At 46.0% G+C, this 27,394-nt stretch overlaps 1 protein-coding gene across 4 annotated transcripts in view; it reads right to left on the reverse strand.

The window, feature by feature from the left end:
• The window catches only part of TBC1D8 (TBC1 domain family member 8), a 141,074-nt gene that overhangs the window by 40,916 nt on the left and 72,764 nt on the right, over positions 1-27,394 (reverse strand). For 3 of the 4 annotated variants that reach the window (XM_027554702.1, XM_027554703.1, XM_027554705.1), the window contains 4 exons: positions 20,594-20,712; positions 15,687-15,915; positions 9,497-9,737; positions 1,258-1,465 (listed from right to left, as the gene is read on the reverse strand). In XM_027554702.1, coding sequence (XP_027410503.1) covers positions 1,258-1,465; positions 9,497-9,737; positions 15,687-15,915; positions 20,594-20,712 — 797 coding nt within the window. The remainder of the gene's footprint in view (positions 1-1,257; positions 1,466-9,496; positions 9,738-15,686; positions 15,916-20,593; positions 20,713-27,394) is intronic. The other variant, XM_027554706.1, reaches the window with a different exon arrangement.

Here is a 27,394-nt window from a genome sequence, read left to right on the forward strand (position 1 = left end):
TCCTCTGCCTTTTCTAAGAACCAGCTTGAACATCTGGAAGTTCACGGTTCACACACTGTTGAAGCCTGGCTTGGAGAATTTTGAGCATTACTTTACTAGTGTGAGATGAGTGCAATTGTGCAGTAGTTTGAGCATTCTTTGGCATTGCTTTTCTTTGGGATTGGGATGAAAACTGATCTTTTCCAGTCCTGTGGCCACTGCTGCATTTTCCAAATTTCCTGGCATACTGAGTGCATCACTTTCACAGCATCATCTTTTAGGATGTGAAATAGCTCAAGTGGAATTCCATCACCTCCACTAGCTTTGTTCATAGTGATGCTTCCTAAGGCCCACTTGACTTCACATTATATGTATATAATTTTAAAAAATAACTATATAAGGAATTCTTGCTCTGCTCTAAGGGCATTTGTAAAATGAAGTCATCTGCTGCAGAAAAATGGGAACCAATCACATGAATGAAAAAATTGAGTTTTTCTGAATACTGCTTAGTCTGTACATTATAACAGCAAGAGTTTGGAAGTCTTGACATTTGGCAGAGCTGTGGGTCCTGTCACTACAGACAGGCCCCAAAACCACAGGACTGAGCTCAACAGATCTCAAAGCAGACTCCACTTCCAAGAAGAGAACTCTGGAATTTTATAGCTGGAAAGTGACAGTGTTAGTTGCTCAGTCGTGTCAGACTTTGCAACTCCACCGACTGTAGCTCATCAGGCTCCTCTGTCCATGGGATTCTTCGAGCAAGAATACTGGAGTAGGTAGCCATTCCCTTCTCCAGGGACGGTTCTGACTCAGGGATTGAACCCGTGTTTCTTGCACTGCAGGAGGATTCTTCATTTTTCTAAATTTTTACATAAAATTCTAGAAAGATATACAAATGAAGCAACTTGACATTTCTTTTCAAAAGGTCATTTTTTAATAGGTCACTTTTTTCTCTTCCCTCCTGGTGGGTGAAAGGGAGGACTCCTTCCTAAGGGCTGTTGGAAAAGCTTTCATTGCTAGGCATGAACATTTTATAAGAGCTTTATCAATAATGTGGAGGCCAGGGTGCCTGTTCTCACCATTCACACCTATGCAAATTTCAGCTTGCCAGGCAACAACAGAAAAAAGCAGGGGCCCCTGGTCAACTCAGGCCAAGCATCCCTCTAGACTCACCCATCCTCAGAGGCAGAGCCTTGCCCTGTGAGCATCCATCCCCTCTGTCTCCCAGCAACCACGGCCCCCTTGGCGCCCCGCCCTCCGGGAGGACAACAGGTCTACCTCTCTGAGCGGCAGGATGACTTTGCAGCAGCCGGCCTCCTTGCTGGCAAAGCAGATGTAACTGTCGGAGGTGAACATCTGCCCGGCGGTGTGACAGCGGCTGAATGGGGTCCAGAGGGAACAGTCCAGGACGGCGTGCAGCTTCTCCCGCCTTGGCAGCCTGAAGAAGGCCCGGAAGAACTCATTCTGTGCCCTAGCTTCCAGGTCCCTGGCAAAGGAGAGGGAAGGGAGAGAGGCAGACATGGTGACTGAACTCACTGCTAAGTCGCTTCAGTCGTGTCCAACTCTGTTTGACCCCATAGACGGCAGCCCACAAGACTTCCCCGACCCTGGATTCTCCAGGCAAGAAGAACACTGCAGTGGGTTGCCATTTCCTTCTCCAATTCATGAAAGTGAAAAGTGAAAGTGAAGTCACTCAGTCGTGCCTGACTCTTAGCGACCTCATGGACTGCAGCCTACCAGGCTCCTCTGTCCATGGTAGATTAGAAATAAAAACACTTTTAAACCCCTGGCACAACCTGGTATAAAAGGGGATGCAGAAAGGTGCTAGGCCCCCAGTTCCTGCCCCTCTCCAGCCCCCTCCCTACCCCATGGCCAGCCTTTGGAGTGAGAAGCAAAGGCTGAACAAGTCACCTCTGCGAACACAGACCAGGGCAAGTCTGCCTTCCTGGTTTGAGTAACACCATGAATTACCACAAAGCAAATGTGTAAGAATCTAGTATGGACTCTCCTACTCTGTTGGTGGAAATGTAAATTGTTGCAGCCGCTATGGAGAACAGAGTGGAGGTTCCTTAAAAATATGCTGATGTTTGATAGAAACCAATACAATACTGTAAAGCAATTATCCTTCAATTAAAAATAACTAAATTTTTTAAAAAACTAAAAATAGAGCTACCATATGACCCTGAAATCCCACTTCTGGGCATATAGCGGGAGGAAATGGTAACTCAAAAAGATACACATACCCATGTTCATTGCAGCACTGTTTATAAGAGCCAGGACGTGGAAGCAACCTGAATGTCCATCCACAGTTGAACGGATAAAGAAGATGTGGTATATATAATATATACAGCAGAATATTACTCATACGTTTAAAAAAAGAATGAAATAATGCCATGTGCAGCAACAGGGATGGACATACAGAGATTATCATATTAAATGAAGTAAGACAGAGAAAGACAAATACCATATCTATCACTGATTTGTGGGATGTAAAAAATTATACAAATGAATTATTTACAAAACAGACTCACAGGCTTAGAAAACACACTTATGGTTACCAAAGGGGAGAGGCAGGGTAGGGGTAAATTAGAAGTTCAGGATTCACACACACACACACTGCTATATGTAAAACAGGTAATCACAGGACCGACTGTATAGCACAAGGAACTCTTCTCAATACTCTAATAATCTACATGGAAGAAGAATCTTAAAAAGAATGGATATATGTATATGGGTAACTGAATCACTCTGCTGTGAGTCTGAGTGAACTCCGGGAGTTGGTGATGGACAGGGAGGCCTGGCGTGCTGTGATTCATGGGGTCACAAAGAGTCGGACACGACTGAGCGACTGATCTGATCTGATCTGATACCTAAAACTAACTCAGCATTGTAAACCAACTATTGTGCTTGTGCTAACCACTTCGGTCGTGTCCGACTCTCTGTGACCCCATGGACTGCAGCCCACCAGGCTCCTCTGTCCATGGGATTCTCCAGGCAAGAAGACTGGAGTGGGTTGCTATGCCTTCCTCCAGGGGATCTTCCTGACCCAGGGATCAAACCCATGTCTCTTGTCTCCTGAACTGGGCAGGCTTGTTCTTTACCGCTGAGCCACCAGGGAAGTATCTAATATAAAATCAAAATTAAAAAAAAAAAAAAAAGATCTAGAGAGAGAACCATAAAGTGCCAGTGAAAAGCAGAAGCTGGCTGCCCAAGGAGCCTGCACACAGTTACTGGCTTCAGGGGCCCCAAGGCTCTCTCCTGAGATGAATTGTGTGAGGTCCCCCTAAAACAGTGGGCTATCCTCATCTCACCCCATCCTTTACATCTTCAGAATTGATATTTCCTGGTTGAAGTGTCAGGGCCAATCAATCTGTTCCTCATTCCCGCCCTCTGGGAAGCCCCCTCCCAGGCCTTGCCCCGCTGGCCCCCTGGATCCCGCACCTGCATCGGGAGGGTCAGGCTTTCCTCTGGAGAGTCCTGTCAGCCCCATCCCCTCCTCCCTGCTCCCCTAGGATGTCCGGGCTCCCTCTGCTCTGTGCCTCAAAGTCCCAGGGGAGCACCCGAGCAGCAATCATGACTAACCCGTAATCCGACCCTAAGGACACCTTTCAAAGCCAGTATCTGGGAACGGAAGTAAAGCTACATCAACAAAAGGGGGAGGAGCATTCCAGCCCCACACTGTGCCCTGAGCAAGAAGAGCCTGTTTTCCTCAAGTTCAACCTGGGCTGTCCTGGCAGGATGTCAAGTTGACTGAGTCATTACCTGTTTATGTCCACAAGCTGACGTCTCCAGGACAGAGAGCTGCAAGTGAGGACCTGCCAGGAGCCGGCGTGCACGACATGCCTTTCACTTTTGGAGGAAGTCGCTCAAGTGCAGTGACCGGCAAAATACGCCATGTACCAAGACCCTGACATTCACCTTGGGGCCCCAGACACCCGAGGGCCAGGCAAACCCACCACTGGCCATCGCTGGGGTCCTCTGTGCCCTTTCTCTCCTCTCCTTTCTACAAGCTTCCAGAACTTGGGGGTGGGGCCGACAGTCTGGTAGAATTCACCTGCTTCTGGAAGATTCTCAACACAGATGAGTTTTGTTCCAAAATAGATGACGTTTCCCAAAGGGTCCTAAGTGCCACAGGTCTTCCATTTTCCTTTCCTTTGCTCATTTCTACCCCAAATTAAAAATGCCACCCCTGGAAGTACAGTCACACACCAGGAACTGTGTGAAGAATCACCTGCGACCCCAAGCCCGTGGACAGACCAGAGCACTTCAGCTATGAGCTGGCCTCCCCTGGCTGTGTGCAAACGTGGTGAAAGACGCCAAGGCTCTCCTTGGTGGTTCCCATGAGTGCTTTTCTTTCCGTTCACATTTACTGATTTGGCTGCACCAGGTCTTGGCTGCATCATGCAGGATCTTCAATCTTCACTGCAGCAGGCAGGATCTTTGGCTGAGGCGTGGGACTCTTAGTTGCGGTATGTGGGATCTAGTTCCCTGATCAGGGATTGAACCCAGGCCCCCGGCATGGGCAGCACAGTCTTAGCCACTGGACCACCAGGGAAACCCTCCATGAGCTCTTGAGCAATGCACACAACAGGGATTGGCTTTCTTCATTTCTAACAGATCTTTGTAAGCTGGACTAAAAACACTCAGGTATCAAATTATATAGAGACAACTAAAGAAATACAGGAGAGAGACGATACGGGAGAGAGACGACCCTCTGTACTGGGTTGTCTTCTGGGCCCTGAGACGGAGCAGACACAGTGATGGGAAGCCTGGGGCCAGAGGTACACAGAGGAGCTAGGGGCTGGGAGTCAGAAGACCAAAGGGTCCCCTTTCATAAGAGGGGTGAGCAGCATCCAGCCTCCACAAAGGACCCTCAGATTATCAGAAATGACACAACACCAAGTGAAATTCAGTGGGACTTTACCCGAAACTCCACTTTTGTTTTCAAAAGCGATCAATTTACAACATACACATGGCAGGAAGGGTCTTTGAATCCTTTCTGAACACATGGAAACTCTGAGACACTGCTGCCATTCAGACACCACTAATTAAAAAGACACACACTCCCCTAAATGCCCTCAATGTTCAAAGAAGACAGCAGACACTGCAGCCAGCCGGCTCCTCTGTCCATGAATTCTCCAGGCAGGATACTGGAGCGGATAGCCATTCCCTTCTCCAGCGGATCTTCCTGACCCAGGGATCAAACCTTCGTCTCCTGCGTTGGCAGGCAGAATCTTTACCACTGAGGCATCAGGGAAACCCTTAAGGAATAATAGCAGTGTTAAAAATAGATGAATGTTTTTAAGAAACTTTTAATGAGGAGTGGCTTCTAAAACAATTAAACTAGAATTACAATATGATCCAATAATTCTACTGGTGGGCGCGTGTCCAAAAGAACTGAATGCAGAGTCTTAAAGAGGTATTTGCACATCCATATTCACAGCAACGTTATTCAGAACAGCCAAAGGGAGAAGTATCCACTTAGTAAGCAAAACGCAGTATATACGTACAATGGAGTGTTGTTATTCAGTCTTAAAAAGGAAGGAGATTCTGACAATCTACAGGGTGGATGAACCTTGAGGACATTAGGCAAAGTAAAGTAAAACAGTCTCTCACACACACACACCACAAACAAATTCTTCAGGATTTCACTAGAGGAGGCAGATGACAGAGACAGAAAGTAGAAGGGTGGGTGCCAGGGACTTGGGGATGGGTGGGGAGCCAGTGTTTAACGTGGACAGAGTTCGATTTTGAAAGATGAGATCTCTAAAGATGAATGGTGGTGATAATTACACAGCAACATGAATGTACTTACTAATAATACCACGAACCATAGGCTTAAAAATGATTAAGATGATCACTAATGATTAGGAAAATGCAAGTCAAAACCACAACGTGGTATCAGCGGGCACAGGTCATAAGAGTTGTCATCAAAAAGAACACAAATAATAATAAATGTTGGTGAGGATGTGAAAAAAAAAAGGGGGGGAAACCTTTACACTGTTGGTGGGAATGGAAATTGGTGCAGACACTATGGGGAAGAGTATGGCAGTTCCTCAGAAAACTAAAACACCACATGACCGAGTAAGTCCACTAAGATGACAGCTTCTGGTCCCAGCACTTCATGGCAAAGAGATGCGGAGAAAATAGAAAAGTGACAGCCTTTATTTTCTTGGGCCCCAAAATCATTGTGGATGATGACTACAGCCAAGAAATTAAGGTATTTGCTTCTTGGAAGAAAAGTTGTGACAAACCTAGGCAGCATATTAAAAAGCAAATATCACTTTGCTTGCAAAGGTCTGTACAGTCAAAGCGATGGTTTTTCCAGTACTCATGTACGGATGTAAGAGTTGGACCATAAAGAAGGCTGAGCGTCCAAGAGCTGATGCTTTCAAATTGTGGTGCCGGAGAAGACCCTTGAGAGTCCCTTGGACAGCAAGGAGATCAAACCGATCAATCCTAAAGGAAATGAACCTTGAATATTCATTGGAGGGATTGAAACTGAAGCTGAAGCTCCAGTGCTTTAGCCACTTGTTGTGAAGAGCCGACTCACTGGAAAAGACCCTGATGCTAGGAAAGATTGAGGGCATGAGGAAAAGGGGATGACAGAGGATGAGATGGTTGGATGGCATCACCAACTCAATGGACATGAGTTTGAGCAAACTCTGGGAGATAGTAAGGGACAGGGAAGCCTGGCATGGGGTCACAAAGAGTCGGAAATGACCTAGAGACTGAACAACAATTCCACTCCTGGATATGTATCCCCCCAAAAATAGAAGCAGTAATTTGAAAAGATACATGCTCTCCAATGTTCAGAGCAGTGCTATTTACAATTTCCAAGCCATGGAAACAGCCTAGGTGTCCACCAGCAGATGAGCAGATAAAGATGTGGTGTGTACACAATGGAATATTACTCAGCCATCTAAAAAGAGTGAAATTTTCCCATTTAGCAACACAGATGGGATGGACTTGGAGGGCTAAGTGAAGTAAGTCAGACAGAGACAGGCAAATACCATATGACACCGTTTATACATAGAACCCAAAATACAACAAACTAGTGAATAAAACAAAAAAAAGCAGACTGAGAGAGAACAAACTAGCAGTTACTAGTGGAGAGAGAAGAGAGGGAGAGACAACACAGGAGTAAGGGATTTGAAAAACGATTATTGTGGGATAATATAAAATCATACTGGGGACTTCTCTGGTCTCCAGCAGTTAAGACTCCATGCTTCCCTGCCTAGATGTCCATCGACACATCAGTGTATAGAGAAGTTGTGGTACATGTATACAATGGAATATTGCTCAGCCATAAAAAGGAACACATGTGAGTCAGTTCTCGTGAGGTAGATGAACCTAGAGCTTGTTATACCGAGTGAAGTAAGTTAGAAAGAGAAAAACAAATATCATATATTAACACATATATATGGAATCTAGAAAACAGGTACTGACGGACCTATTTGCAGGGCAGGGGGAGAGACGCGGACGTAGAGAACAGATCTGTAAACACACAGGGGAGAGGGGCGGCGGGACGGACTGAGAGAGTGGCGCTGACACACACCACCATGCGTGAATGGACAGCTCGTGGGCAGTCGCTGTACAGCACGGGAGCTCAACCGCTGCTGTGCGACAGCCACGGGGTGGGAGGGAGGCTCAGGAGGGAGAGGACATACGGATACTTACAGCTGATTCACATTATTGGATGGCAGAAACCAACAACACTGTAAAGCAATTATCCTCTAATTAACAATAAAAAATTTTTAAAAAGACTCCAGGATTCCGACGCATGGGCTTCCGTGGTAGCTCAGAGGTTAAAGAGTCTGCCTCCAATGTGGGAGACCCGGGTTCGATCCCTGGGTTGGGAAGATCCCCTGAAGAAAGAAATGGCAACCCACTCCAGCACTCTTGCCTGGAGAATCCCATGGACGGAGGAGCCTGGTAGGCTACAGTCTACGGGGTCGCAAAGAGTTGGACACGGCTGAGCGACTTCACTTTCTTTCTTTCCAATGCATGGGGCGTGTGGGTTTGATCCCTGGTGGGGAAGCTAAGATCCTTACAGTGTGGCCAAAACATAAAAACTAAAATTAAAAAATCATGTGTGTGAAACTTTTAAAAACTGTAAAACACAGTAGAATTTAAAGACTTTCATTCATTTTCAAAAAAGTTTCAACAAATAAAATAAAAATGGTTAAGATGACAAAATCTGTATTATGTGTCAAGCACTAAAATGGTGTGTGTGTTCAGTCATGTCCGATGATTCTTTGTGACCCCATGAAGTGTAGCCCACGAGGCTCCTCCGTCCATGGAATTCTCCAGGCAAGAATATTAGAGTGGGCTGCCATTTCCTCCTCCAGGGGATCTTCCCAACCCAGGGATCAAACTTATATCTCTTGGGTTTTCTGCATTACTACTAGCACCAGCTGGGAAGCTATGTGATGTGTATTTTACCAAAATAAAAATAAATTTTTTTAATGATGAGCAGTATTCAGAAAACAGTGGTGACTCTGTAACTACATCAAAAACATCCAGCCAGGGCAGCACTTCCTGGGGAACTTGCTTTTCAAAGGATCACAAACGTGAACTCTTACAAAGGCATCAGCTCTACAGTTACCCAGTTAGAACCATGAAGGCAGAAATCAGAATCAAGCTCAAACATCACAGTTTGAATCTTGAATAATAAAGTCAAACTTCTTTAAAGTGGCAACTACCTCAGAAGTCCTCATGTCCAGGATCTATTGGGAGCCAACAAATAACAGAGAATGTCAATTACACTCTTAGTAAGGCACCTTTCTTTTCATACTGTTCATGGGGTTCTCACAGCAAGAATACTGGAGTGGTTTGCCATTCCCTCCCCCGGTGGACCACGTTTTGCCAGAACTCTCCACAGTGACCTGTCCGTCTTGGGTGGCCCTGCACATCAAGGCTCCATAGCTCCACTGACTTATGCAAGGGCCTTCACCACGACAAGACTGTGATCCATGAAGGGGATCAACTTTCTTAAGACAAATTAGGACCAAAAACATCCAGCGGTTCTGAAAGCATCTTCTATAAAGTAATAGGAAAGAAAAACAAAATATTTTTTAATGTGCACTAATAAAGTTCCAGGCTGAATAGAATTCTATCATGAGGTTACCCGTATTGCATTTCCTGGAATTTTTTTTTTTTTTTTTTGCTGTGTCACATGGCTTGCAGCTTAGTTCCCCAATCAGAGCTCAAACCCAGGATAACGGCAGTGAGAGCTAGGAGTCTTAGCTATGGTACCACCAGGGAAGTTCCTGGAAGTATTTTTTTATGAAAATCAATTTCGAAATAATATCTGAAAAGAAGGAGAAATTGGATGCAGGAATCAAAGCCTACTGCATAAAGGAAATGAAAAACCATTACTGCCAATCACACGGGAAAAAACACGGATTATGTCACGAGGGAAATTTCAATCTAACGCAATGAAGCTAACAAAGCACACGTCCAGGGAGGTGGTGCCTGGGCCGTAAGCCCCCGAGGGGTGAGAGAAACCTCCTACCTCTTGGTGATCTGGCTGGGCTCCTGCAGACCCGGGTCCAGGTCGAAGCCCTCATTGTCCAGCAGCCTCCGCAGCGTCACGTCGGCCAGCTGCTCCATGATCTTGAACACCTCGTCCAGGTTTAGAAACATGGAGAAGTCCCGCTCCTTGTTCTGGGTGGTGATGCGTATGGTATCCGTCAGAAAGACATTGGATGTCCTCTCCAACCTCTGGACGTCAACCCAAGGGATGACAAGTTTAACTAGAAGAGAAAAACAGCAAACACAGATTTTACCCTCAAATGTAACCCAAATTTGAATGTATTGGTGCAAAGCTTTTCCTGCAGCGGAAATGCAAATACTTTTTAAGCCAGAGCAGGAAAGAGGAAGCGCAGAACTGCTTGGCAGCTGCTTTGTTAGAACCCAACTCATGTTCTAATCATTTTCTTCAAGATTTAAGCCAAGCTGCTGGCTACTGCACGTGTACAAGGAACATCGTTCTGACATACCGAGTAAATAACAGAGAAACTTTCCCCCAAATAGTTAAACTGAAGTATTTGCAAAATATGCAGACGTTTCTTGATCCAAATAAATTCTGGTTTCAATAGCTGCATTCATGACGTAAGCTATGAAAAAAATGGGAGGGCAAGAGAGGACTTGTGATCTGGTTTGGAGGAAGCGGCCCAACATTTAGACTGTGTCAGGTGACAGCTGTCCAAATCTTAGAAAACAGGGTACAAGTGCTCTTCATGGAACTCTCCTTAAAGTAATACAGTGCTAACAGCGCAGTTCACAAGCGCCCTGTTCTCAGAAATGTCTCCAGTGCCGTGGCCGTCAGGCTCAGTGGCTGACGCGGAACAAATGGGGCGGGACATACATAACAACTTAAAATAATCGATGTTATCAAACATTAGGAACCATTTCTTTTTTCCAAGTTTCATTGACTTAACAAAATCAGGTTTAGTGATGATGATTGATAACTGTTGGAAAATAATTCATTTTCTTTTTCAAATTAAAAAAGGGGACAATGAACTGTTTTCATTTCTCTCCATTTATCTTGCAATAAATGGCCAAAGAAGCTGAAGTTTATCAGTGTGATGAAGACCTAGAAAACCTCCTAGAACTAACATCAAAAAAAGATGTTCTATTCATCACTGGGGATTGGAATGCAAAAGTTAAGAGATATCTGGAGCAACAGGCAAGTTATAAGCCTTGGAGAACAAAATGAAGCAAAGTTAGCAAAGGCTAACTGAATTCTGCTAAGAGAATGCATTGGTCATAGCAAATATCCTTTTTCAACAACACAAGAGATGACTTTATACATGGACATCACCAAATGGCCAATATTGAAATCAAATTGATTACATTCTTTGTAGCCGAAGATGGAGAAGCTGTATACAGTCAGCAAAAATAAGACCTGGAGCTGACTGTGGTTCAGATCATCAGCGTCTCATAGCAAAATTCAGTCTTAAGCTAAAGAAAGTGTGGAAAATCTTTAGGCCAGCCAGGTACATCTTAAATCAAGTCTCCTATGAATATGCAGTGGAGGTAACGAATAGATTCAAGAGATTAGGACTTGTAACCAGTGTGCCTGAAGAACTTCGGATGGAGCTCCGTTATTGTACAGGAGGCAGAGAACAAAACCATCCCAAAGAAAAAGAAAAGCAAGAAGGCAAAGTGGTTATCTGAGGAGGCCTTACAAATAGCTAAAGAAAGAAGAGAAGCGAAAAGCAAGGGAGAGAGGGAAAGGTATATCCAACTAAATGCAGATTTCCAAAGAAAAGCACGAGAGACAAGACAAGCCTTCTTCAATGAACAGTGCATAAAACTACAGGAAAACAGAAGGGGAAAGACTAGAGATCTCTTCAGGAAAACTGGAGATATCAAGGGAACATTTTGCCCAAAGATGGGCCCAAAAAAGGAAATAAATGGTAGAGACCTAGTAGATGCTGAAGAGTTCAAGAAAAAATGGAAAGAATGCACAGAAGAAAGATCCAGATGAACTAGATGACTAAGATGGTGTGGTAAGCCACCCAGAGCAAGCCATTCTGGAAAGCGAAGTCAAGTGGCCCTTAGGAGACAAAGCTGTTACTAAAGCCAGTGGATGTGACAGAATTCCAGTACAACTATCCAAAACTCTAAAAGATGATGCCATCAAGGTGCTGCATTCAATATGTCAGCATATCTGGAAGACCCGGCAGTGGCCACAGGACTGGAAAAGGTCAATCCTCATCCCAATTCCAAAGAAGGGTATTACTAAAGAATGTGCTAACCATCAGACAACTATACTTATCTCCCATGCTAGTAAGGTCATGCTTGAAATCTTGCACGCTAGGCTTCAGCATTATGTGAACCAAGATCTTCCAGATGTTCAAGCTGAATTTAGAAAAGGAAGAGGAAACAGAGATCAAACTGCCAACAATCAATGGATCATAGAGAAAGCTAAGGAATTCCAAAAACCATCTACCTCTGTTTCATTGACTACGCCAAAGCCTTTGACTGTGTGGATCATAATAAACTATGGAAAGCTCTCAAAGAGATGGGAATACTAGACCGTCTTATCTGTCTCTTGAGAAACCCGTATGCAGGTCAAGAAGCAACAGTTAGAACCCTGTATGGAACATCTGATTGGTTCAAGATTAAGAAAAGAGCATGACAGGGCTGTCTGCTGTCACCCTGTTTGTTTAACCTATATGCTGAGCACATCACGGGAAATGTCAGGCTGGATGAGTTATAAGCCAGAATCAAGATAGGTGGGAGAAACTCAACAACCTCAGATATGAAGATGATACCTAATGGCAGAAAGTGAAGAGGAACTAAAGAGCCTCTTGAAGAGGGTGAAGGAGGAGAGTGAAAGAGCCTGCTTAAAACTAAATATTAAAAAACTAAGATCATGGCATCCGGCCCCATCACTTCATGGCAAATAGAGAAGGAAAGGTGGAAGTAGTGACAGATCTCCTCTTCCTGGGCTCTAAAATCAGTGCAGATGGTGACTACAGCCATGAAGTCATTTGCTTCCTGGCAGGAAAGCTATGACCAACCTAGATAGTGTGTTGAAAAGCAGAGATATTACTCTGCCGACAAAGGTCCATACAGTCAAGGTTATGGTCTTCCCAGTCATGCTTGGTTGTGAGAGCTGGACCGTAAAGAAGGCAGAGCACCAAAGAATTGATGCCTTCAAACTATGGTGCTGGAGAAGACTCCTGAGAGTCCCTTGGACAGCAAGGAGATCAAACCAGTCAATCTCAAGATCAAACCAGCCAAACCACTGGAAGGACTGATGCTGAAGTTGAAACTCCAGTATTTCGGTCATCTGATGCAAACAGCTGAGCTTTTCTTTGGAAAAGCTTTTTCACTGGAGAAGTCCCTCATGCTGGGAAAGACTGAAGACAGGAGAGGAGGGCATCAGAGGATGAGATGACTGGATGGCATCACCGATGCAATGGACATGAACTCTGACAAACTTTGGGAGATGGTGAGGGTCAGAGAGACCTGGTGTGCTGCAGTCCATGCGGTCTCAAAGAGTCAGACACACCTGGGCAGCAGAACAACAATCTCGCAAACTGTTTTCAGTGCTTTGATCATTTAAAAGGCCACGTTTCTACATCAGGTCTGAGAATAAGCTTCTTAAGACCCTTACATTTGCTTTTATAGTGTCTTTTTTCACACACACCCCATCTACACTTGCAGCTTTCTCTCATTAAGCAAACACCTTGGGAAGAGCCCTGCACTTAAGAAGCTCATTCAAGTAGGAGAAAACAGACCACTGACTTGACAGGACCCAAAACAGAGACACAAGTGCAGGACAAGTTACAAAAGGAGCGGCGAAGGCTTCCGAGAGATGAGAAAATCTGAACTGAATTTTGAAGGATGAACAAGAGCTCCCAAACAGGCCTAAGAATGGGGAAGGCAAAGAGAAAGAGGGTGTTTACTTTTGAGAAGAATTTCAGAAACCAGAAAACCCAGAATGGCAAGGGTTAGGTGGGAGCTGATTCCAAGGGTGGGGAAGGCTGTGCACACAGGGGTCAGAGCCCAGGGGGCAGCACAGGAAAGGCCAGGGGTGACCCTGTGCAGGACGCAGGCCACAGCAGAGTACAGAGGAGCCCTGCCTACTGGCTCCACGTGAAATAAAAACAAACGCAGGAAGGAAAAATATACATCTGTATAAATACAAACACAGCATATACACCACCCTGCGTGGGCACTTGAGACAACACTTGTTCCAGAAGAAGTTTCAATGGTCATGACTTCGAACATTTCAATATACCATTGATTCTGTGGCTTCCCTTTCTTACCTCAGAATCCTGTTGCCCACGACGATGACTGTGGGTAGAAAAATGTGCGAGAAGTGAACTCTTGCCTGGATCTCAGGGGATCCAGGGTGAGGAACCCCTTTCTACAAATACCTGCTATGCTCACACCTCAGAATTGTTTAAATGGCTCCCTGGATTCAGAAGTACAGCTTGTTCTATTCCTTTAGAACTCCTGCGCCCTCGGTTACACTGTTTTCAAAGTAGCAAAAACTCTTCAGAAGGTGCGTGAAGGGAGCTACAAAGAAAGGCTCCTTAAGGCAGGAGAAGAAATGAATTCTCATAAAATCAAACCCCTGTAGATTGCAACTGACATATACAAGACAGTAAAGCATCTGCCTACAATGCGGAAGACCCGGATTCAGTCCCTGGGTTGGGAAGATCTCCTGGAGAAGGAAATGGCAACCCACTCCAGTATTCTTGCCTGGAGAATCCCATGAACAGAGGAGCCTGGCGGGCTACAGTCCATGGGGTCGCAAAGAGTTGGACACGACTGAGTGACTTCACTTTCATGTATAAAATAGATAACTAATAAGGACTTACTGTATAGCACAGGGAACTCAATTCTCTGAAATGGCCCATACAGGAAAGGATCTAAAAAAGGAGTGGATAGGGACTGCCTGGTGGTCCAACGGCTAAGGATCTGTGCTCCCAATGCAGGGCCTGCAGTTCAGTCCCTGGTCAGGGAACTAGATCCCACGTGCCACAACTAAGTTTGCATGTCACAGCTAAAATATCTCAGGGCAGCCAGAGACATAAACATTTAAAAAATAAAGAACAGTGGATATATGTATATATTTCAGAAACTTCCTCAGACAACCTTAGATATGCAGATGATACCATCTTAATAGCAGAAAGCGAAGAGGAACTAAACATCCTCTTGAAGAAGGTGAAAGAGGAGCGTGAAAATGCTGGCTTAAAGTTCAACATTCAAAAACTAAGATCATGGCATCTGGTCCCATCACTTCATGGCAAATAGATGGGGAAACAATGGAAACAGTGGCAGATTTTCTTTTCTTGGGCTCTGAAATCACTGCAGATGTTAACTGTAGCCATGAAATTAAAAGATGCTTGCTCCTTAGAAGAAAAGCTATGACAAATCTAGATAGTGTATTAAAAAGCAGAGACATCACTTTGCTGACAAAGGTCCATATAGTCAAAGCTGTGGTTTTTCCAGTAGTCACGTATGGATATGAGAGTTGGACCATAAAGAAAGCTGAGAGCCTAAGAATTGATGCTTTTGAATTGTGGTGCTGGAGAAGACTCTTGAGAGTTCCTTCGGCAGCAAGGAGATCAAGGAGATCAAATCCTAAAGGAAATCAACCAGGAATATTCATTGGAAGGACTGATGCTAAAGCTCCAATACTTTGGCCACCTGATGCAAAGAGCTGACTCACTGGAAAAGACCCTGATGGTGGGAAAGATTGAAGGCAGGAGGAGAAGGGGGTGTAAGAGGATGAGGTGGTTGGATGGCATCATCTACACGATGCACATGAGTTTGAGCAAGCTCTGGGAGACAGTGAAGGACAGGGAAGCCTGACGTGCTGCAGTCCATGGGGTCGCAAAGAGTTGGACACAACATCAACTAAACAGCAAAGTGTATATGTATTACTGATTCACTTTCCTGTAGAATAAACACTAACACAACATGGTAAATTAACTATACTCCAATAAAAATTAAAAAAATAAAATCAAACCTCCTAGTGGTACTCACATATATAATACAATATGATTGTCTGCACAGGGCATCTGGAAATTAACCACATGCCACCTGTTACGTCTCGACCACTTATTTAAATCTTTTGCTGCCTAACTCTTCAGGCAATGACTGGTCTCGGGACCAGCGCTGAGCATCCCAGGAGCCAGCTCCATCCAGGAGGGACCCACTCGCCCCTCACTTACGCTCCTTGCCCAAGAAGAAGGAATAGAAGCAGAGGTGGTTGATGCTCAGGTACAGCCAGCCTTGGCGGGGCACCCGGCCCTTCCAGCAGCAGCATGAGTAATATGTGATCAGCTTCTCAGCTTCTGGGAAGTTGAACCTGGCCTCGAACTTCACCAAGGCCTCGCGGAACTTCTCAGGCTCCTCCTCCTGCTCGGCCAGCCTGCTGCTCGTCTCCTCGGCAATCAGAGCCTGACATACAGACAGAGAAGGGTCCCCAGGTCAGGAAAAGGGCAAGGACAGTCAAGCATGGGCATCCGGGGAGCCAGCCCCACTCAGACAGACCCTTAGGATGGGTGAGGATCCGGTCCACCCTCCAGAAACACGCCCGGAGGGGAGGAAGCAAGCTGGGGGAATCCTCAGACCAGTCTCTCTCTTGGCCACTCACCAGCGAGGCTTTGGGTGAATCCCCAACTTCTAAGCCCCAGTTCTCAAATGGGTTACTACCTTATCATCCCCCCTGCTCCTCCCTCCAGAGATAGGAGGTCAAATGATGGTCTTGGGGGGTATGGACTCAATGCATCAACTCTGAAGCATCATCCACGCCAGGGTTTAAAAGTTAGTCCTTTTATACAAAAGAACATCTCTATGAAACGGACTCATGGACACAGAGAACAGACCTGTGGTTACCAAGGGGACTGGGGGGAGGGACGGATTGGGAGTTTGGGATTAGCAGATGCAGACTGTTATATATACGATGGATAAACAACAAGGTCCTACTGTAGAGCACAGGGAATTGTATTCAACGTCCTGTGATCAAACATAAACAAAAAGGGTATTTTTAAAAAAGAATGTGTATCTATAACTGAATCCCTTTGTAGTATAGCACAAATTAATACATTATAAATCCACTATGCGTGTGTGCTAAGTCACTTTAGTCATGTTTGACTCTTTTCGACCCCGTGGATTGTAGCCTGCCAGGCTCCTCTGTCCACAGGGTTCTTCAGGCAAGAATACTGGAGTGGGTTGCCATTGCCTCCTCCAGGGGATCTTCCTGACCCAGGGATCAAACCCGAATCTCCTGCAGATGTCTCCTGCATTGCAGGTGGACTTTTTACCTTCTGAGCCACCAGGGGATTTCTACCCACATCTACACTGCACGAGCAATTTTAGAAAATATCCTGCACATTACCATTAAAATAAAAATGCGAGCTAAAGTTTCTTAAAAAATAAATCTGGAGGCTGGTAAAGAACTTCAAGGGATTTTCATTTCTCTCATGATGTTTTTCTTTCTTTTCCAAATTTTATTTTACAAGACATTATAAAAGTTATAACTAAGAGGGGTATTTTATGGTTAAAGATCTTTTTGATAAGGCTCATTTTTAGAGTCTTTACTGAATTTGTTACAATATGGCTTTAGTTTTATGTTCTGTTTTTTTTGGCGGAGAGGCACATGGGATCTTAGCCCCCCAACTAGGTATCAAACCCATACCCACTGCATTGGAAGGCAGAATCTTAACCACTGGACCACCAGGGAAATCCCGAGAGATATTTTTTCAAAGTTACCTAATATGTAATAACTGCTGTGCACCATGAGACGTGAAGGGGGTTTCTAAGAGGCCTCTATAGCAGGCAGACATGGTCACAAGGGCAGCCCACAGGCCCTGGCCTCCCTGATGGCCAAGTCAGCCCAACGCAGAGGCTTCCTTTAAAGTTCCATAGAGCAAGTCGAATGGTCAGGATACAGGCAGGAAAGCCCCAACTCCCAGATCCTTTCAATCTCCCAAGACAAACGAAGAAGACCCAACGCCATGCGGTGGCCTCAAACACACAGCCGACCTCTGATTGGCCAGTCCCCTCAGCCCCGGCACCTACTCCAGGCCAGCAGCCCCCCAGGACTTAAAAGGCACATCTGCTGTGGAGTATAAGGGATCAGAGTGTGTGTGTGTGTGTGCGCGTGTGCGTGTCTCTCTGTGTGTACGTGAATGTGTGTCTGTGTGTGTATGTCTCTGTGTGTGCGTGTGTGTACATGCATGCACGTGTATGTGTGTGCACGTGTATGTGTGTGTGTGTGTCTGTGTCTGTGTGAGTGTATGTATGTGTGTGTCTGTGTGTGTACATGCATGTACTTATGTGTGTGTCTCTGTATATCTATGTGCGTGTGTCTGTATATGCATGTATATGTGTGTGTCTGTGTATCTCTGTGTATCTGTGCGTTTGTCTGTGTATGCATGTGTGCTCAGTCATGTCTCTTTGTGACCCCATGGACTGTAGCTCACTAGGCTCCTCTGTCCATGGGACTTCCCAGGGAAGAAAACTGGAGAGGGTAGCCATTCTTTCTCCAGGAGATCTTCACAACCCAGGGATCAAACCCACGTCTCCTGCATTGCAGGCAGATTCTTTACTGCTAAGCCACCTGGGAAGCCCCAAGGGATCAGTATATGCCCCCTCCCCAAATATGCCACTTGGGCTTAAGAATTATTTTGAGCTAAAGACACTTGAGAAATAGCAGATGTCAAAAAAAAAAAAAAAAAAACTCTCTCCCCTTCCCCACTATTTACCTAAAAACAGGATACAAATCTCCATTTGTAAAAGTGTCTCCCCATCCTGTGCCAGAAAGAGGAAGACAGCTCTTCGGCTCTGACTCATCAGAGACAACTCTGGACTCTGACCAGCACGAGAGGCTCCAGAAAAGAGGAGCCTACACGGCAAACCCAACTGGATCCAGCATCCGGCAGCTTACCACCCTAAAAGCTCACACTCTTTGTTCCTTTGATTCGTCGCTTCTCTGTAAATGTGCTATTCTTCATTATGATGCTGCGCAAGCCCCGTGCCCTAACCGTCCCACTGAGCTATTCATTGTGGAGTTCTTCCCACCTTTACCTGCACTGCCCAAGCTGATAAACTCTGTTTTTCTCATTAAGCTGTCTTCTGTTGGTTTAATTTCCAGGCCCCCAGCACAGAGTATAAGAGGTTAAAGCAAAAGTTTTTCCCTCCCCTTCTTCTGACTTTCCAAAAGTCACTGCAGCAGAAATGCACTTCCTTCCTCCTGATTAAGAGGAGAAACATATAAATCAAAGAACCGCCAGCACTAAGGTGAGACCGAGAAAAGAAGGTAAATGTGAAAATAACTGTGAAACAGGTATTTCTGTCCGTGCAGCCTGACCTGGGGAACCAAGCTGGACCACTCTGTGGTGATAACACATGAGCTGAAAAAGACCCACTGGGACCTGCACCCATCTGCTAACCCCACGGGCCAGAGGCAACCGCAGAGGACACCAGCCAACACCGTCACTCCTCCTGGACTCAGAAGACTGGCCTTCCACCCGACCCCATAATTATCCCCAGTCCCCAAAGGAAAACAATGCTTCTCTTGGCTCTTTCAAAACTAAGAGTTTAGGGCTTCCCTAGTGGTCCAGTGGTCAAAAATCCGCCTGACAGTGCAGGGGACACAGGCCCCACCCCTGGTCCCCAGCAGATCCTACAGGCCTCGAAGCGACCGAGTCCGCGCACCGTAACTACAGAGCCTGTGCTCGCGTGCCCGGGAGCCACAGCTACAGAGCCCACGTTGCCGCAGCTACTGAAACCTGTGCGCTCTAGAGCCCGTGGTCTGCAGCAAGAAGCCCTGGAAACGCAATGAGAGGGCAGCCCCCGCTCACCGCAGCTAGAGAAGGGCCGAAAGCAGCAATGAAGACCCAGCACAGCCAAAGAGAAACAGATAAATCTTTCCCAAAAAATAAAATTAAGAATTTACTCTAAGACCCTTCACTAAAAGCCAAAACACTTAGGATACTGGAAAGGCAAACTTTTTAGAGAGAGAGAGAGAAAAAAAAATCAATGGTCTGGGATGTTTTACCCTAAGGGATGAAAAGTACATTACAGGCTAATGTGTGAAACTGTTTGGTAAGAGAGTTAAAATCAGAATGAGAAACATTCCCTCCACCAAGCGTCTTACTGAAATGAGAGCTGTTACATAAGACATAGCTCACAGCAGGTAAGAGAGACCTCCCCAAACATTCCTCTCCCTTCTCAAAACTTATTTGGTTTTCATTTCATTCAATTAACATGTTTTAAGAATAAATATCCACTTGCAGAGAGGAAAGTGCCAGCTGCAACTAAAAAAAAGAGGGACAAGATGTCACAGCTGCAAAGAACTTGCTACTAACTCATTTCAGGAGACAAATAACATTGTTGCTGTGCAAAAACATGAATCTCAACATTTTTTTCCCCTTGAGATAAAAAAGGACCTTCGCTTCTGTAAAGGATAAGGAAACCTTAGGCCCAAGAATGAGGGTTTTGTTTTGTTTCCATTTCGGGTGGATTTTGCCACATTGACTCTTTAAAATTTGACTGATGACAAGTCAAACTCATTTGGTTTTAATGCTTCCCTGGTGGCTCGGTGGTTTAAAAAAAAAAAAATCTGCCTGCCACTGCAGGCAGATTGAACCCATGGGTTCAATCCCAGGGTCAGGAAGATCCCCTGGAGGAGGAAATGGCAACCCACTCTGGTATTCTTGCCTGGGAAATCCCATGACAGAAGAGCCATGGGGGCTACAGTCCATAGGGTTGCAAGAGTCAGACACGACTTAGTGACTAAACAAGAACAATAATTAAGCCCAGAAGTTCAATTATAGTAGAGACACTATTAAAGGAAAAGAATATGATCAAAAAGCTGCAGTGTCCTGAATGTTATGCAGCCGTGATAAGAGAGATGTGAAACCGGGGGAAACATCAAGGTCAACAGACTTAGCTTCAGGACTTCCCTGGTGGTCAGTGGCTCAGACTCCGCGCTCCCAATGCAAGGGCCCAGGCTCAACCCCTGGTCAAGGACCTAGCTCCTGCATGCTGTAACTGAGTCCACAGGCCACAACTGAGACCCAGTGAAGTCAGAGTTTTAAGAAAGCCGGAGGGTGGGGTGGGGGGAACCTACCTTCACCTTCCCTTTGACAAAACTGGCAATGTCATCTTTATTATCAAAGACAGACAAGGTGTGGAGGAGATTTTGCTCCAGCCAGTCCCAGTGCTGGTTTATTTCCTCTAACGTGGCACCTGGGTAGGAACAGAAAAGGACACGGAGATTACGAGACAGAACCAATGTCTAGAATACGAACTTGCTTTCCAAACAGGAGTCCTGCATTTATGTAATTAACACATTCCGGCTGCTCATGCCACAGTTAGCCAGCTGACACGGAAGGCACCCCGTGCCGGGGCCACGGTCCACCTGCCACACGGACAGGCCTGCCGACCGGCCGAGCTGTTCTGGGACCTCTCTGCAGGAGTCCTGCCAGCCTGGCTAACGAGTGGAACTCTGACTACCTCCACTCAAGGGACCGAAACATCTGTAGTTATACAGCCACTCCAGAGCAAACAAGCCCCAGGGTGACCTGATTCTGACGGCCTCACAGAATTCCCCCTGTGAGCACGGGGGTCCCTCAAAAGAGACAAGAATTTGCCTTAAGGTGGCTCTGCCCGTGGCCCCAGGGCACTCACTGCCGCTGGGCCATTTCCAGGTACGCATTTGTCCTCTGTAAGTTTTATAACAAAATCCCTCAGAACACATATAAGAAGAGGTTTTATTGTACATGTTAAAACAAAACCACAGAAACATTCAATGGTTATCTAGTAAGTTAATTTCTTTCAAAGGCAAGTAAAAACACAATCAGCCTATTAGTGAAGCATTCCACAACACAGGCACCAAAAAGCTTAGCCGTCTGAGTTGACGTTAGTTCTCCGAAAGGAGCTCCTAGTCCTCCCCACTGGATAACGGACACCTTGGCCCGGGAACTGCGCCAGCCCCTACTGATAAAGTCCAGGACTTGAAGCAAGCTCAGTCCTGGACTAGAAGAGGCACCTGTGACTCTGGTACATCTAGCGTGGAAACAGGTGACGCCCCAGCTAGGAGGGCGGGTTTGTTCAAATGGGAAGCAGGATTCACCTCAACCTCAGAGAGGTGAAGGGCTGGAGGACGAGAGTGCAGAGTAACCCAGGCAGCGGGAGAGGCGGCAGGACCCGCAGAACCAGAAACCGCACACTCACAGTGCTAAGCCGACCTTCCTCTATATTATTTACGGTCTTCCTCTCCCCAGAACGTGGACACTCGTGAAGACCTTACAAACACCCCATGCGTAAAATCGCCAAAAAAAAAAAGAAAAAGACACAAACAACAAAACTGCCAGAGAGCTCACCCTGGACCTGTGGGTTTGGGGTGCCTGTGGCGAGTTCTGATGTGCACTTTGGGAGGGAGTGAAAAGAAGAACCTAAGAGAATACCTCATAAGGAAAAGTGAGACCTGAAACAGTGGTATTTAGGGACTTCCCTGGCGGCCCAGAGGTTAAGAGTCTGTGCTTCCAATGCAGGGGATGTGGGTTCAACTCCTGGTCGGGGAACTAAGATCCCACCTGCTACCTGGTGAGCCTCTCCCCACACCACCCAAAAAAAAAAAAACACCCAAAACACAATGGTATTTTTCCCCCCTATTCTCCAAATGTTAGGCATGGCATCACATCCATGCCTAACAAGCAACATTCTCTGGTCATCACTAAAGCAGACTCTCATCCTTCTGCTAAGGACACTAACCACAACACGGGACCCCACCCTCATGGCCTCATCTGAACTGAATCCCCTCCCAAAGGGCCCAGCTCCAAATACCATCACACTGGTAGGGGTGGGCTTGCACACATCTGAACGTGGTGGGAGGGGAAAGACACCATTCACCACCAGTGACCCCATCCAGCTCTCGGTGAGTCCACCTCCCATCTTGCTCTTTCTGGATCATAAACCCAAGAAGTAGCCCACTTGGGGTGAGTGGTCATATCTCCACTTCCTACCCAAACAGGAAGGCCCTGGCCCTACAGGCTCCCTACTCCTCTTACTGGATAGCGAGACCGCTGTGAAACAACAGCCTCAAGCCACACGTTTCCACCTCCTTGCCTTGTTGCAGCTGAGAAGCAACACGGGCCACCAGCAGCTCTACAGGAGCCACCAGAGAGAATCTGGCCGGGGTCTCACTGTGGCCAGCTCTGCTCATACTGGCACGGTATGACTCAGAAACACAGTCTATATATGTGCCAGTGCTTCTGCTGGTACTCAAAGGACATCGGCTTAAGTTGGATTAAGGGAACCTCCTTGACTAGGTCATCCAGGACATCTACTTTAGGCAGATACGATGCTACTTCTTCGTATGTGCATGCTAAATTGCTTCAGTCATGTCCATCTCTTTGCGACCCTACGGACTGTAGCCCGACAGGCTCCTCTGTCCAAGGGATTCTCCAGGCCAGAATACTATAACTGGTTGCCATTTCCTCCTCCAGGGAATCTTCCTGACCCAAGGATTGAACCCATGTCTCTTTATGTCTCCTGCATTGGCAGGCGGGTTCTTTATCACTAGCAGCAACTGAGAACCCCCAGCTCTTCATACACAAAAGTTTAAAAACTTCAACCTCCAAAAAACAAACAAAAAAGCCCACATATTTCCAGGCTCTGCAACAGGACTCTCTTAAAGCCTCGAAACAATGTCCCCCTGAACTGAAGACCCACACCGTCTGCCTGGCTCCTCACATTCAACGCTGAGATACATGTCTCATTTACAAGACTGGCTGCACTCTCCTTGTCCGTTCATTCATTGTCTTCAGTTGGCAGCCATGCAGCTATCATTTACCAGGACACCCCCTAAATCCCGTGGGCTGGCAAACGGAGTCTTTGTGGGGAGGGGACAGTGTCTAAGCTCATCTGTGATGAACAGTTCAACTGTGGGGACAGTTCATCGCAGGAGAGAGTCTCGGGGCCACTGCATCCATAAACTTATGTTCATGGGCTCCCTGGGTGGCCGGCTCTCCTCTCTTCTCTAGACCTTTAAGGTTTTCTCTCTCTAGATCTTTTTTTATTTAATTTTTTTTCAAATCAGAGTATGTTTGATTTACAATATTGTGTTAGTTTCAGGTGTACAGCTAAGTGAATCAGTTATACATATACATATATCTAATCTTTTTCAGATTACTTTCCCATCTAGGTTATTACACAGTATTGAGTTCCCTGTGCTATAGAGTATATCCTTGTTGCTTATTTATTTTATATATAGAAGTATGTAAATACTAACCCTAAACTCCTAATTTATACTTCCCCTTATAGATCTTTATTTAGCTTTTATTATCCATCATAGTAAAATCAACTGGTCAGAATATTTAAAAAACAAAACAAAAAAAAACAACAGGCAAAACAGGAGGAGGGATGAGGGGAAGGGATAGTCAGGAAGTCTGGGATGGACATGCACACACTGTTTATTTAAAATGGGTAACCAACAAGGACCTACTGTGGAGCACAGGGAACTCTGCTCAATGTTATGTGGCGGCCTGGGTGCGAGAGGAGCTTGGGGGAGAGGGGACACGTGCATCATGTCTGGCTGAGTCCCTTTGTTGTCCACCTGAAACTGTCACAACATACTCCAATACAAAATAAAAAGCTCAAAAACAAACAAAAAAAAAGGGTGAGGAATACATGGGAAAAAAGTATCTGTATTGGTCTTCAATCTTTTGCCATATGTTTTCATATACTTCCTAATTTACCCCTCCAACACCTTCCCCAGAAAAAAAAAGAAAAACGACTTGGAGGACTGAGGAGGAACAGAGGGGCCAGGACTGGCTCTGTGACCATTCTGTTCTGGGCACAGCCTCACTGATGTCAAACGAAGGCTGTGAGAGGAAAGGGGGTCAGCTCTATCTCCAAGGTCACAGGTATCCGACGAAAGGCAAACCAGGGTGCGAGCTCACTCTGCAAACCTGAAGTGCCCTGGGGTCCCTCCAGTAAGAAGCTGCATTTTCAAGTAACACTTTCATCATCCTCTGGTCCAGTACTTCCTAGGTCTTGACACTAAAAAGGTTACTCTGTGCACAGAGAGCGAACACTCTGCCCGCCACCCCATCTTCCCGAGTCCGTCTTCAGGGATGACATGAGACAGCTTTTCACTGATGCTGCTCCTAAGCTCACAGGGCCAACTGCTAGCTGAGAAACCATGCAAGCCTCCCACCTGCTGACCACAGACAGCGTGGGTAAAACTCCAACAGAGCCCCAACACAGTGTATCACGTGGAATTAAGACTTGAGGCCACATCCTCCCCAAAACGAGACTTCCATCCCTTTAAAAACTTATTCTGCCTCCCCAGGAGAAGCCTTATGGCAACAGAAAACCACTCTGGAGCAAAACTAAGCTCACACCTTGAGACAGAAAGTAAGCCCAAATGTAACATCCATCACTGAGCGGAGGTCAGGGGAGGTGGCGGTGAAGTCGGTCAGCCTGTCCTAATCTGACTCAGCTGTGCGTCTCTCCAGCAAAAACAAACACCATGCTGGAACTTTCCCACCCAACTGTCTTCTACTTCCTACAAAAGGTGCCAAATGGCAGAGAAATTTTCCGAACTCTAATTTCCTCTGCAGGAAAGTCTTATGATGAGGGTCAAAAATACCATAAACCACTGCAAGCCGACTGCACACCCGCAACCTCAAAGGGCCAAAAAGGAAAATCGCTTAACGTATATCACACGGCAAAGCCTGAACCACAAGTGGCGGGCGTGTTTTTCAGCTTACGAAGCGGCCCATCCGAAAACAGCTATTTTTATAAACATGCCATTTTTTTTTTTTTTACTTTTTGGAGGCATGTGGGATCTTATGAATAGTTCTCCAATCCAGAATCGAACCTGCATTGGAAGTGTGAAGTGTTAAGTACTGGACTTCCAAGAAAGTCCCCATACCACTTTATAAGGGCAACAACTGACTTAGAAAATATTTGCTAGAATTATGCACAAACATAAATATATTCCTGTCTGTGGGTCAAGGTCAAAGAAAAGTTTGAAAACCAGCCCATTACAGACATATTACTGATGAAAAATAAAGAGAGGAGCAAATCAGAAACGTGGGCTTTCCTGGTGGCTCAGTGGTAAAGAATCTGCCTGCCAATGCGGGAGATGTGGGTTTGATCCCTGGGTCAGGATGATTCCCTGGAGAAGGAAGTGGCAACCCACTCCAGTATTCTTGCCTGGGAAATCCCAAGGAGTCCAGGGGTTCACAAAAGAGTCGGACACAACTTAGCAACTAAACAACAACAACAAAAGGTTAAATTAGGTCTACCTATTAATTAGACAGGACTGGGGTCCACCTAAGAACAGGAAGAAACACTTGGGGTGCAGCCCTGAGGACCCACAGGAGGTAGCCATCTGCACACCAGGGAGAGAGGCCTCAGGAGAAATTAACCCTGCTGGCCGCTTGATCTTGGACTTCCAACTTCCAGAACTCTGAGAAAATAAATTCCTACAGCTTACGCCAGAAGTCCCCAACCTTTTCAGCATCAAAAACTGATTCTGTGGAAGACATTTTTTCCATAGACCTGTGGGGCTGGGGGTGGGGAGATGGCTTGGGGATGACTCTCGTAAGGAACAAGCAACCTAGGTCCCTCATATGTGCCATTCACAGTAGGGTTTGCATTCTTATGAGATCCTAATGCTGCTGCTGATCTGACAGGAGGCAGAGCTAAGGCAGTAATGTGATCCATGGCCAGTGGCTGTAAATACAGATGAAACTTTGCTTGCTTACCTGCCACTCACCTCCTGCTCTGCAGCCTGGTTCCTGACAGGCCATGGATGGATACCAGTCCATAGCCCAGAGGTTGGGGACCCCTGGTTTAAGCCATGCAGTCTGTGATACTTTGTTAAGGTAGCCCTAGCAGGTTAATGGCTTCCCTAGTGGCTCAGTGGTAAAGAATCTGTTTGCAATACAGGAGCCTCAGGAGAGTCAAGTTGGAACCCTGGGTTGGGAAGATCCCCTGAAGAAGGGAATGGCAACCCACTCCAGTATTCTTGCCTGGAATAAACCATGGACAGAGGAGCATCACAGGTCACAGTCCATGGGGTCCTCAGGAGTCAGACACACTGAAGCAACCCGGCACACAGGCACAGCAGGTTCTAAAACCCAAAGGTACAGAAACACTGGATTGCAACAGAAGTTCAATTAGCAAAAGTATACTTTGTTTCATCGAGGCCCCTAATGTTACAGAAAAAGCCTTTTCTCTTTTCTAAGAAAATTCCAGTTCAGTGGATCTTAAACATCACCCACACAAGAAGTCAAAAATCAAATCTGTAAATGCGTATGGCAACCTACTCCAGTATTCTTGCCTGCAGAATCCCATGGACAGAGGAGCATGGTGGACTACAGTCCATGGAGTTGCAAAGAGTCGGACACGCCTGAGTGACTTAGCATAGCACCACACATGCAAAACTATAGTCAAAAACTCTGGTTTTTCCAGTAGTCATGTATGGATTGGAGAGTTGGACCATAAAGAAGGCTGAGCACCTAAGAATAGACACTTTCGAACTGTGGTGCTGGAGAAGACTCTTGAGAGTCCCTTCGACAGCAAGGAGATCAAACCAGTCAATCCTAAAAGAAATCAGCCCTGAATAATCACTGGAAGGACTGATGCTAAAGCTGAAGCTACTAGGGCCACCTGATGCAAAGAGCCAACTCATTGGGAAAGACCCTGATGGTAGGAAAGATTGAAGGCAGGACGAGAAGTGGCTGACAGAGGATGAGATGGTTGGATGGGATCATCTACATGATGGACATGAGGTTGAGCAAACTCCAGGAGACAGTGAAGGAGAGGGAAGCCCGGTGTGTGCAGTCCATGGGGTTGCAAAGAGTCAGAGACAACTTCGCAACTAAACAACAAATGCAAAACTAAAATACAGTGT

The sequence above is a fragment of the Bos indicus x Bos taurus genome, chromosome 11 (genome assembly GCF_003369695.1).
Source record: "Bos indicus x Bos taurus breed Angus x Brahman F1 hybrid chromosome 11, Bos_hybrid_MaternalHap_v2.0, whole genome shotgun sequence".
NCBI lineage: Eukaryota > Metazoa > Chordata > Mammalia > Artiodactyla > Bovidae > Bos > Bos indicus x Bos taurus.